Consider the following 13,780-nt stretch of genomic DNA (forward strand, 5'->3'; position numbering starts at 1 on the left):
GTGAGTTACCCTATATAATAAAGGTAGACTAATTTGTTCCTCTTAAATATTGTGCATACTTCTTTAATGTTAAGCAAATAATTGAAAAAATTACTCCCTCCGTCCATATTACTTGGTCAGTTTTCCTTTTGCACACTCCTTAAGAAATCATAAACAAAAAATATATTTTACTATCTTACCCCTATCTCTATCCAATAAATACATTCTACTCCCTCCGTTCACTTTTGCTTGTCCACTTTTGACTATGCACATCCCTTAAGAAATAATAAATGAAGTGCATAATTTACCAATGTACCCATATTAATTGGTGCATATTTTTATTGGATTTAAAAAATGATTTAAAGTGAGCATTTAATATTATGGGTAAAATAGGAAAAAAGAAATTGTCTTGTCTTAATATGCTAAAAGTGACAAGTAAAAGTGAAAATATATTTTTAGAATACTGGACAAGAAAAAGTGAACGGAAGGAGTAATCAATTTGGCTATTTTCAAGAACATTTAATACTAAGGGTAAGAGGAGAAAAATTTAATTATTTTTATCTTGGTTTTGTAAATGAACAAGTAATTTGGAACATATATTTTTAGTAATGCGGCTAACTAATATGGGACAGAGGGAGTATCAACTTTTGTGTTGAATTCCTAAAGTAACAATTAGTGAATGATAAATTTTTCCAGCTAAAACCAGTGAAAATGGGACTGAGTTAATAGTTTTGCAAGAAAGTGCTATATAATTTGACGTAGTCTTAATCTTAAGGGACACAAACACAATCATATACGACAGTACACGAGCGCGCACACGTTCACAATTAAATGTTTGTCGTTTAAGTATTTCCTTGGAAAAGTAAAGAGACAGAAACTTTTGGTATTTGATTTGAAGACTTCGGATACAAATAAAACAGAGAAACATTATGATGTGTACGGACTTTTAGGAGATACTTACGCCATCTCCAACCTTGCACTATTTTTTACACCAAATGCTATTTTGATGCAAAAAATGGTATTTTGAAGCTCCAATCTTATATTATTTTTGCACCATTTTGGTGCATGAATAGTGTTGCACCAAATTTGATGCAACACTATTCATCTACACCATTACTATACATTAATATTTTATTATTATTTTCTTATTATATAACACTTTTAATTTAACATATTATAAATTTTAATTTTTACATTTAGATTCCTAATATACCTATTCATCTACTCCATTACTATTCATTAATATATTTTTTTAATTATATAACACTTTTAATTTAACATATTATAAATTTTAATTTTTACATTTAGATTCTTAATATACCTAATTATTTTTTATGTAATATCTTTTAATATTAATTTTACATCTTAATTTTGGAGTGTAAGTTTTATAAATTAATTTTCGTATATATTATTTTTATATAAAATTGTGAGTTAATTTTATTATAAGTTATAATTGTATAAAAAAATATAACCATCACAAAAATGAAAAGTGCAAATATAAAATATAATATGTTGTTAATAATATGCCGTCACGTTTTTGGAGAAAAGAAGTACTACATGATATATTAACTACATGTTTTATAGTGCACAGCATGATAATTGAGGATGAGCGTGATCTTAATGCACCAATTCAAGATGCTTGGGAAGGTCAAATTCTAACAATAGAAATGGTAGTAGATGAAATTACCAATTTGAATAATTTTTAGCTCGACACAAAAAAATTAAGAACAAAGGTGCTCATTTTGCACTTCATAATGCATTAATAGAGCATTTATGGGAGCAACGTACTAATCATGGAAGTTGAATATTTATGTAGAAATTAAAATAAATTCTACCTTAATGTAATATTTATTTAATTATATTTTATCAATGATTTCACTTTTATTTGAATTATCCATTAATATGTATAACGTATAATATTTGCTTACAATTTATATTATTTAAAAATTTATGATATAAAATAATTTTATATTAAATGGTTATATAACAAAGGATTATGAATTACATGGGATGAATATGTAAAAAAAAAAAAAAAAAAAGGATTTGTTTTATGAAATTAAAAAAGAAAATTTAAGTTAAAGAAAATAATATAATATAGAAGAGATAGAAGAATATAAAAGGAATATTCTTTTTTGGTGTAAAAAATAATGCAATGGGTTGGAGTTAATTTGCACCATTTTAGTGTTTGCACCATTTTGGTGCAAAAAATGATGCAATGGGTTGGAGTTAATTTGCACCATTTTAGTGTTTGCACCATTTTGGTACAAAAAATGATGCAATGGGTTAGAGATGCCCTAAATTACCTTAATTTGAATAACTACTAAAACCTTTCCTGTATAAAAGTCTAGTGCATGAAAAAGTTTCTTTAGCCACACTATTTTGGCCACAATGACCCAAATGAGATAAATTCATATGATTATTTAGATCAAATTTAATAATTTATGCTTACTTAATGTCATTTCTATCTTTTCTTCTCAATGTTTATCTTAATTTAAAATTGTATAATAGAGATTATGGTGATTTTTACAGAAGTGTGGCCAAAATTGGGTCAAATTGGTGTGGTGCCACCAAATACCTATAGAAAGTCTCTCTATCTCTTTCTTTGTACTCTTTCCATTAATTATAATACCTTATGGATTTTTCACGAAGAAGTTTTTACCATCCGAGGACATTCGATCACGATGATATAACAACTATACGAAGAAGATACATCAATAAGATTCACCACGATGACCACAACTATATTTGCGAAGAAGAGTATGTGATTAAGCTTTTAATTGCAAAAGCTTCAAATATTAACCTATTGAATGACACTTTCCCATATTCTTCGGACAGGATTTATCGCGTGATCGTGAGCGACGAGAGCGGGAGAGAGTTCAGCACAAGTAGGAAAATAGGGACATCAGTGCCAGCGTGGAATGAGACTATTGAGATATGTTTCAATAGCTATCCTGTTGATCAGAAACTGAAGTTGATGGTGGTTCGCGAAAATTGCTATGACGATCCAGGGACTTCCACTGGTGAAGTTGTGGTAGGGAGGGATACAATTCCAGTGCCTGTGACGGTACAGCATGGGAAAGATAAAGTCATTAAGCTTGTGAAAATTGTTGGTGTTGAGAAGAGGGTGGAAGCACTAATTAGCCTTAAAACTTTGCTCATTACAACCATAAGAAGATGATATTATGTAGACTAGGATATTAATACAGATAGTTTGAAAAGGTTGATCGTTGATGATTTCAATTTTTTAGTCTTGATTAGTATTAGCATTTTCAATCATGTTAGTTCTTGTTTCCCTCATTTGTGATTTCAAATCACTGATAAAAGTTAGGGTTGTTTTGCTTGTTTTTTCTCTGATATAATAGTATGTTTCAGTCCATAGTCTTCCATATGCGGCGTTAGCTATGAGCTTCCCTTTTTAGTGCTCTAAATTGACAAAATATTTTCCTAAAAATAATTTTTTTGAATAACAATCAGCACTCAGCAGTCAGCAATATAATGTACATAAGCTCACAATCATTATCTTAAATTCACAGGGCCAAACAGATGCTTCTTGTCCTTTAGAAACCAATATGGTTCCTAATTTTCTTGATACAATTACACAATGCTTAGAAATCAAGATTGGTTCATTTTCTCTAACAAAATAAAAGCAATGTTGTTATCCTCGAAAAGGTTAATCACCAGCTCAAGAGAAAGAGCTTAAGTTAATTATGAACATGGTTTGTACAACATGGTGAGTTGGCCGCCTAGATATCACTGGATATTCTTATTGTCTCAATAGCATCTCCAGCATTAATCTCACGTGGAGCTATAAAAGGTCTTGGGGGATTATGCAAGAGTTCAATATCTCCTTCAAGCATTTCAACAACTTTGTTCATGGCAGGACGATCAACAGTATTCATCTGAATGCACCACGAAGCCACGATCATCTTCTTGACAAACCTCCTATCTTCCTTGCTCGCATCCTTCATCTCTATATCGTTCCCTTCATTAAGTTGGTTGTAAACCCATGTAGGAAAGTAAATTTGGCTTAAGTGGTGTGCGAACGGGCTCATGTTCTTCCTTCCGCCTGCCATTTCCATCAATAATATGCCATAGCTATATACATCGGTTTTGTATGACACCTCTCCAATATTTTTATAGAACGACTCTGGAGCCATGTGACCCATTGTACCTCTTGCTGCAGTTAGATACTATCATCTGTTGGATATAATTTCGCAAGTCCAAAGTCGGATATTTTTGGGTTGAAATATTCGTCAAGAAGAATGTTGTGAGGCTTAATATCAAAATGTAAGATCTGCATGTTACAGCCCTGATGTAAGTAGTCTATGCCACGGGCCATTCCATCAAACATATGTTTGTAACTCAGGGAAACAGTTCTTTCTTGTGGAAAAATATACTTATCTAAGGAACCATTGAGCATGAACTCAAATACCAAAGAATGTTTTGAGCCCTCGACACAGAATCCAATCAGTCGCACGACATTAACATGGTGAATCCTTCCAATTATGGAAACTTCACTGACAAATTCTTGCCCACTAGCCTTAGGTGTGTGCGTCATCTTCACTGCAACAAAAGGACCACTACACAGCTTTCTCTTTAAAGACGGTTCGATAGGCTCCTTCTCCTAGTTTTTCCTTGAACTTATTAGTCACCTTCCTAATCTCAGAGTACGAGTATTTAATTGGCAAGAGGTTGCTCTGGACTTGCAGAAAGTCTTCAATTGATTGATATATAGACAAGTGTCATCTTCTCCGTTTATACACTATTAATGCAATCAGGAATGAATCCACAGAAAAATCGGAATGACAGTAGTGAAACTGCATAATTTGAAGGAAAAATAAATGGAAGGCATTAGTAAGAAAACCGCATCAATTGGGTTTGAGTAAAAGCTTCAAAAGCAATTCCTTTTTCAGAATTCCGAGTGCGCGAAGAATGCTTATCCTCGTTGAGTAAGATAAGAAGACTCACCTATAACTATTCCACCGTAAAATATAGTAAGAACTGTCAGAATAGGCAAATGGCAAAGAAACATTACGTTAAGGCAAAAAAAAATGTATAAAGACTTGAAGGGGGATTATAATTGGAAAACATATTGCTTTAACGGCCCTCCTTCAAAGGAATGCTTAGTATAATGGAGTTATAGCACTTCAGTATCTCGCATACGTACTGCCATAGACATATATGCTGCCTGCATTGTCCAAATATAGGAATATGAGTGAAATACAGATACTACATCTTAAAACAAGTTGCTGAGAAGTGACACTTGAATTAAAGACCGTAACTGATAAGCATAAAAAGAGTGGAGAAATGAACGCAAAAGAGATCCAAATTTTCTCATAACTTCAAACAACAGACAACACAGAGAGTGGATCTAGTAACGAATGAAACTTGATCACATCTTTGGTAAGAACAACACGTTAGATTTGAAACTTGAAAGTACAGTTAAATTGCTCGGATGCTAGTTGCATCATTTAAGGAGATTTTTCTATCCTCAAATACCATATAAGTTCTACATTCATTACCACCAATTGGACTCTGAACAAACCTCAGGATTGTTGGGAAAATTTCAGAATAGTATTTTGGAGATTAGAAAGAGTATAACTTGAGGCGTGTCAAAGACACCTTTCCTTAAGGATATTCACCAGTAAAGGTGTATCCTCAGGATTCAACAGACTCTTCTAGCATAAACTAGGAGCAAAAACAAAAAGAATACCTCAAGAAGAGAACCCAACAAAGGTTAGAAAGGAAGGCGGAATAGCTTTTCTATTCTGGTCCCTACATCTAAAAGGAAATGATTTGTGTTTATATTGCTTAAAGAATCAGCATTGTTATAATGAATGAATAACTGTCATAACTCTAATAACGGCTAGGTATAAAGGCTCATTTATATGGTATTGTGACAAATTAATTTTCTGATTGGTGTGAATGTGGACATTTCCTTCATACTAATATCCAGGGGAGGAATCTGAACACTTTTTCCTTTTGAGATACCATTCTGATTTTTTTCTAACAATATTCAACCTGAGATATGGGGATTTCTATAAAACAAATAAGTCAAAAAGGGATTCCAAGTTGAACATGGTGAAATGTAAAATGCATCTTGACTTACAAGGGAGGGGAAGAACCATCCCCGTATCATCGTAGCAGCTGTCCCTGCAACCAAAGCCATCGCCTTCAGCAAAGCAGGTATCTAGCCTCGCGTCACATTCTCTGCACAAGAAGGTAAGCTTCCAAGAAAGCTCAAATCCATAACTCAGGGCACCCTCAATGCTCGATAGAGAAGTATTGTCCCCCGAGAGCCCACGAGCTGAGGCGGAGGCCACCATTTCCACTCTGCAGTTCTTTGCCAAATCCGAAATCGACATGTCCTGTCCAACGGCCACATAGCTATGACTTTGTGAATAATTTGAGGAAGAAGTCTTGTTCTGTGATCCACAGAAATTAGTCTCCACATAGCGCGAAGAATTTACAGTGGCTAAACAATTGACATATATAACGGGAATAATCGGATCGGAATCACTAAAAGTTGAGGAGCTAGGATAACTTGTGGTGAAATAATTGGGAAAAGAAGTACAGTTCCTGCTCTGATTCTCCTAACCAGGGTCAATTGCCCTTATTAAGAAATTATCATAGTTGATTTCAAGCACGTTGTATTTTCTTGAATTCAAACTTATGATAGTACGATTGTTCTGGCAATCGAGCTGGAACCTAGAATCTCCACAACTCCCGGGATCAGCTCTCAATCGAAACGGGAAATTGATGTTATGATCACCACAAGAAGAACACTGAGTAACGTTTTGGGCTTCGGATATGTTTGTGCAGATTACAAGTAGTAAAAGAGTAGCAATCCAGAGCTTTCTTTTCTTACAAACATCTTATCTGAAAATCGACTATGGTGCAATTGTTCTGTCATTTTTTCTATCATTGGTACCATGGAGCGGCCATTTCTTCCGAGAAGATTCATCATCAATATTGGAACATTCAGCATGGCAATGTCAACTGCCTAATTATGCAAAGCTGATGTTTGTTCTGGTTATAACAGCAGGATATATCAGGAAAGTCAGAAGTCAGTTCTATACTAATTTATTCTGTAATGGTACTTTCAAAAATAGTTTACATTATCCTTCGGTCAACAAAGTTGTAAAAAATATGTCTTCGGCCATTTACCCCTTCCACTATGGCCAATAAAATCCACGTGCCACCTCACCACCCTCCTCCAATACCTTTTCTTCCTGTTCCATCAAGTGATATAACGTTGAACACGTAAACACAAATACTGACACGGCACTGACGGGGCACATAAATTTTGAAAGTGTCTAAATGATCATTTTATAAATTGGAGTGTTCAACTAATAAAGTGGAGACAAGTTGAGGTGCTTACTTGTGCAAATTTGAAGGACATACTTGTCAGCTGAGGCCAAATTGAGGGACTGTTTATGTATTATGCCTAAAAATATTTCACCCAACTTCTAAATCAGTAATCCCGACCCGAATTCGCAACTCTAAACCCAGATCAAATTTAAACCCAAATCTGAAAAAAAAAAAAAAAAACACACACACACACACAAAAAAAGTTAAAAGTGGAGAATAATGAACACTTTGGAGCAACCCGTTTGTCAGAGAAGATTCATCAGGTTGCTTTCTTGAATCAATAGTTGGAGGAGGAGCAAGGCCGCGGTTAACAAGCTAATTATCCACAACTGATGTTTGATTTTGTCAGGAATTAGATAGAATCAAGGCTAAAAATCAAAAGTTTGTCTATGAGTAGTCGTTCAGTGGTTTTTTTTGTTGTTTTATTTGTCGACTGGGTTTTGCAAGTTTTAGTGCTTTGATTGGGAATTGGGCGTGATAGGAAATGGCCATTTACTTTGCTCTTCCGTCAACATATACGCCTAAGCATTTATTGCAGTGGTTTTCGAGCTATCCTGCACGCACATCAAAAGAAATCATAAGTGTTGATTTGAAGCTGAGTTATCAATTTTCAACTTACTTTATTGCCTACTAGGTCACATTCTTAGTGCTATACAGCACTAATGAAATCACTAGTGTATTTGACAAATCAATTTGATTAATTTAATTTCTTGTCCTTAGAAATCAAGATTGGTTCATGTTCTAGATAAAGTTACAACAATGCTTACAACATGGCTTGCACAACATGGTGAGTTAGACATCTAGTATTGTCTCAATAACATCCCCAACATTAATATCACGTGGAGCTATAAAAGGTCTTGGGGGCATATGCAGGAGTTCAACATCTCCTTCAAGCATTTCAACAACTTTGTTCATGGCAGGGCGATCAGCAGGCTTCATTTGTATGCACCACAAAGCCACAATCATCATCTTCTTGACAAACCACCTATCTTCCTCGCTCGCATCCTGAATCTCTATATCATTTCCTGCATTAAATTGGTCGTAAACCCATGTAGGAAAGTAAATTTGGCTTAAGTGGTCAGCAAATGGGTTCATGTTCTTCCTTCTGCCGGCCATTTCCATCAAAAGCATGCCATAACTATATACATCGGCTTTGTATGACACTCCTCCGATATTTTTATAGAACAACTCTGGAGCCATGTAACCCACTGTGCCTCTTGCTGCAGTTATACTGACGATACTATCATCTGTCGGGTACAATTTTGCAAGCCCAAAGTCAGATATTTTGGGATTGAAATTTTCATCAAGAAGAATGTTGTGAGGCTTAATATCAAAATGTAAGATCTGCATGTCACAGCCTCGATGTAGGTAGTCAATTCCACGGGCCACTCCAAGAGATATGTCGAACATTTGCTTGTAAGTCAAGGAAACAGTTCCTTCTTGCGGAACAATGTACTTGTCTAAGGAACCGTTGAGCATGAACTCATATACCAGAGCACGTTTTGAGCCCTCAACACAGAATCCAACAAGCTGCACAACATTAACATGGTGAATCCTTCCAATTGTGGAAACTTCACTGATAAATTCTTGCCCACTAGCCATATATTTGTGCATCATCTTCACTGCAACAAAAGGACCACTTCGCAGCTTTCCTTTAAAGACAGTTCCATAGGCTCCTTCTCCTAGTTTCTCCTTGAATTTATTAGTCATCTTCTTAATCACAGAGTAAGAGTACTTAATTGGCAAGAGATTGCTCTGGATTTGCAGGAAGTCTTCAATTGATTGATACATAGATAAATGTCGTCTTCTCCATTTATACACTATTAATGCAATCAGGAAAATAAATCCACAGAAAAATCGGAAGGACAGAAGTGAAACTGCATAATTTGAAAAAGAAAATGGAAGGCATTAGTAAGAAAACCACATCCATTTTCCCAGAATAAAGGGGCATGAGTAAAAGCTTCAAAGCTATTTTTTTTTTTCAGAAGAAAACCAAGAATGCTTATCTTTGTCTAGCAAGATAAGAAGACTCACCTACAACTATTCCACCGTACAATATAGTAAGAACTGTCAAAATAGGCAAATCACAAAGGAAATTATGTTAGAGGAAAAAAATTGTATAAAGACTTGAAGAGGGATAATAAACTCCGCCTGTGTGAGCTCGCTCACATTGCCGGTCCCAAGCCCGGATAAAGGAGGAGGGTTGCCGAGGGTCAATCGGAAACAGCCTCCCTACCCAGGTAGGGGTAAGGCTGCGTACATCTTACCCTCCCCAGACCCCACTATTGTGGGATTACACTGGGTAGTGACCAAGACCACTTGAAGAGGGATAATAATTGGAAGACATATTGCTTTAATGGTCTCTTTTCAAAGGAATGCTGAGTGGAATGAAGTTATAGTACTTCAGTAACTCACATACGTACCGCCATAGTAGTGAATGCTGCCTGCATTATCCAAGTATAGGAATATGAGTAAAATACAGATGCTACATCCTAAAATAAGTTGCTGAGAATTGAAACTTATAATAAAGAGGGTAACTGACAAGCATAAAAAGAGTGCAGAACTGAAAGCAAAAAAGATTCAAATTTTCTTATAACTTCAAACAACAGACCTCACAAAGAGTGGATATAGTAAATGAATGAAACTTGACAGCAACAGCATCTTTGGGAAGGAATGACGCATTAAATTTGAAACTTGAAAGTACAGTTAAATTGCTCAGATGCTAGTTGCATCATTGTAGGAGATATTTCTATCCTCAAATACCATAGAAGTTCAATATTCATTACCAGTTACCACCAATTAGACTATGAACAAACCAAATATTCAGCCTCAGATATGGGGCTTTTTATAAAACAGATAATTCGAAAAGAGATTGTTACGAAAAGGGATTGTTAGTTGAACATGGTGAAATGTAACGTTGTAAATAGCTATTGGGTCGGGTCCACCCATAAGGGATGCAAATTAGCCCGTTAGCCCATTAGCTTGTCCTCTTCCTAAACCTTAGACTATAATGTATAAATACACCAATATGGGTGTTGGAAGAAGACAGTTTTTCCATTATAATATGACGGCTAGTGTTTACACAAAATATGTTTTGCATCTCCTACAGGATATCAAGTTTGTAGAAACAAAGGAATTCATACATCTTGTGATAATTCTATTGGTGACAAGAGTCGTGGTTGCTGCAGATTCGATTCCATTAAGGAGAAACCAGTAAGTCTCCTAACTAGTAATCGGTTAAATACAACATAGTAAAGATGAATCTTGACTTACAAGGGAGGGGAAGATCCATCCCGGTGTCATCGTAGCAGCGGTGGCTGCAAGTAAAGCCGTCGCCTTCAGCAAAACAGGAGCCTTGACTTGCTTCACATTCTCTACACAAGAAGGTACGCTTCCAAGAAAGCTCAAATCCATAACTCAAGGCACCCACAATGCTCGATAGAGAAGCATTGTCCCCCGGAAGCCCACGTGCCGAGGCCCAGGCCACCATTTCCACAGTGCAATTCTCTGCCAAATCCGAAATCGACATGCCCTGTCCTATGGCCACATACCTAAGACTTTTTGAAGAAGTCTTGTTCTGTGATCCACAGAAAGTAGTCTCCACATAGCGCGAAGAATTTACAGTGGCTAAACAATTGACATATATAACGGGAATAATCGGATCGGAATCACTAAAAGTTGAGGAGCTAGGATAATTTGTGGTGAAATAATTGGGAAAAGAAGTACAGTTCCTGCTCTGATTCTCCAAACCAGGGTCAATTGCTCTTATCAAGTATTTTTCATAGTTGATTTCCAGTACGTTGTACTTTCTTGAATTCAAACTTATGATAGTACGATTGTTCTGGCAATCGAGCTGGAACCTTGAATCTCCACAGTTCCCAGGATCAGCTCTCAATCGAAAAGGAAACTTGATGTTTTGAATATCACCACAAAAAGAAGTACACTGAGTAATGTTTTGGGCTTCGGATATGGCTGTGCAGATTACTAGTATAATAGTAGCAAACCAGAGCATTCTTACAAACATCTTATCTGCAAGTCGACTATGGTGAGTTTGTTCATCGGAGGTTGCTTTCTTGAATCAATTGTTGGTAAAATTAAGGCTAAAAGTCAAAAGTTTGTCTATAATTAAACGTACTGTTTGGTTTTTTTCGACTGAGTGCTTTGACTAGGATAATACACTTGTCTATTGTTTCATAGCAGTGGTTTTGGCGCTATCTGGCACGCACGTGAGATAGAAATCGTCAATGGTTGAATTGAAGCCAAAATCTCATAATTCTGTGACTTATTTTATTGCCAACTAGGGGTGTGTTCGGTATGCGGGAAACTGTTTTCCAAACGAAAATGTTTTCCTGAAAAATGTGTTCTTAGAAAATAAGCGAATTTGTACTATTTTCTCATATTTATTTGGGTAGCAGAAAATAAGTGAATTTTTTACTTATTTTTTCATATTCGTTTAGTTGGTTAAAAAACATTTTCAGGAAAATACTCACCCAAGCCCCACAACTCCGCCCCAACCCTACCCTCACGCCCAACCCCAACCCCACTCCCCAACCCCCACCCCTAATTTTTTTTTGAAGTATTTAATTTTTTTATTTTTTGGATTTTCTAAACCACCACATCCCCCTCCCGCCCCCTCCCCCGATGTGGACCCATACCACACCAACCCCAAAACAACCCACCCCCCACCCTCAATTTTTTTTGGAGGGGATGGTGGGGTGTCGGGAAAGGGGCGTGGGGGTGGGGCAAAAAACCAAAAAAAAAAAAATCAAAAGTTTTTTTTTCAAAACAAAATTAATTTTTTTTGCCAGGGGGTGGAGCAGGGGTGGTTGGGGTGGGGTGGTGCAAAAAAAAAAAACTTTTTTTTCAAAAAAAAAAAATTTTTTTAGGAGGGTAGTGGGGATAGGGTGGGGGCAGGGTGCGTGGGGTGGGGGTAGGGTGGTGCAAAAAACCAAAAAAAAATTCAAAACTTTTTTTTCAAAATAATCTTTTTTTAAAGAGGGCGTTGGGGGTGGGGCAGGGGTGGGTAGGTTGAGGATGGGTGGGGGTGGGACAGGGGTGGGGTTTGATTGCGGGTGGAGATGGGGTGGGGTGGTGCAAAAAATAGAAAAAAATCAAAACTTTTTTTTAAATAAAATTATTTTTTTTCCAAAAGGTGGGGCAGGTATGGGTGGGTGGGGTAGGCGTGGGGCTGGGGTGGGGGAAGGGATGAGGTGATGGTCGGTGGGAGTGGTTGGGGTGGGTAGGGTGGTTGGTGGAATGCACTTATAGACTTGTTTTTCCTACTTCTATTAGGGAAATCATTTTCTCCATTGTTGAGGAACTTATTTTCCTAAAGAAAATGTTTTCCAAAATATTTGACCAAACGAACATGGAAAAATTAGAAAATGTTTTCCTCCATACCGAACACACCCTAGGTCACATCTTTTCTATATACTAGCAAGTACTATGACATATGTCCACATGGGATGAAAAAATAATTGATTAAAATGTACAAGTTATATAGTTTATGGTACAAGCATTCATTGCGTGTACAATTTGTAAAGCTTCCGGTACAAGTTGGAAAAGTTATGTTCATCCATCTTTCATGCTTATTGTTACGTCCCGTATTTTTATACATTGGACAGCCCGGATTAACTATGATAAATTAAGGCCAAGACTATTCCGGGATTTAAAGTCGGGACTTTTGACCCTTGATTTTATTTTGAGACATAAGTTATATATGAAATTGTGAGCATTGAACAATTAGGAAAAATTGGGACCACAATTCATAAAATTGGAATTAAAAATCTTGCAAAAAGGGGCACTTGGCCGTGTGGACTTGAATGGTCCCACACATTGTTGTGGCCAATTTTAATTGGTCCAACACATGTGTGGGCCATAAACAAGTGGAGATATTTTGTGGGACTTAAAAGATGACTTTCAAGTCATCTTTCTTCATTATACACTTAGCCAACAAAAAAATCAAGAAGTTGGAGAAACAAAACCCATGGCTCTCGGCCAAACCATAGAAAAACCAAATCCAAACTGAGTCGTTCCAAAATTATTTCCTTGGTACAAATCAACTATTTTGAGGTCCCTAAGTAGCGTGGAAGTGTTATTTGGGTCACCCAACTATTCGTTGTGGCCATTTGCAAACCCTAGCCTTCTTGTGGATTGAAGAAGAAAGGTGAGTTCTAATCTTGTCTATGTGTTATAAATGTTGTATGCATATTATAGTATGTCAATATGGATGAAAAATCATGAAATGTAGTATGTTGGAAGTTGGGTCGTGTATGGTGTGTGAAGTTGTGTAAATGGGTGTTGTGACTAAGTGAAGAATTAACTCTATTTAGTATGTTGATTGTTGTAGGGTGAAGAAATGAATGAGAACTATCGATGTATGTATATAGGTGGGTATGTAGCCGTGTATATAGCCTCCAATTTGTAGCAA

The 13,780-nt window shown here is 36.2% G+C and overlaps 1 protein-coding gene and 1 pseudogene across 1 annotated transcript; both read right to left on the reverse strand.

Moving 5' to 3' along the window:
• Nucleotides 1-3,487: 3,487 nt before the first annotated feature.
• On the reverse strand, nt 3,488-7,901 carry LOC132632060 (rust resistance kinase Lr10-like; annotated as a pseudogene).
• Nucleotides 7,902-8,029: 128 nt separating this feature from the next.
• On the reverse strand, nt 8,030-11,568 carry LOC132632058 (rust resistance kinase Lr10-like). The gene is made up of 4 exons (XM_060347852.1): nt 10,624-11,568; nt 9,774-9,794; nt 9,385-9,417; nt 8,030-9,227 (listed from the first exon to the last, which is right to left on the reverse strand). The coding sequence occupies exons 1-4, from the start codon at nt 11,372-11,374 to the stop codon at nt 8,143-8,145; spliced, it is 1,890 nt and encodes a 629-aa protein (XP_060203835.1). The 5' UTR covers nt 11,375-11,568; the 3' UTR covers nt 8,030-8,142.
• Between the last annotated feature and the right edge of the window lie 2,212 nt (nt 11,569-13,780).

The sequence above is a fragment of the Lycium barbarum genome, chromosome 3 (assembly GCF_019175385.1).
Source record: "Lycium barbarum isolate Lr01 chromosome 3, ASM1917538v2, whole genome shotgun sequence".
NCBI lineage: Eukaryota > Viridiplantae > Streptophyta > Magnoliopsida > Solanales > Solanaceae > Lycium > Lycium barbarum.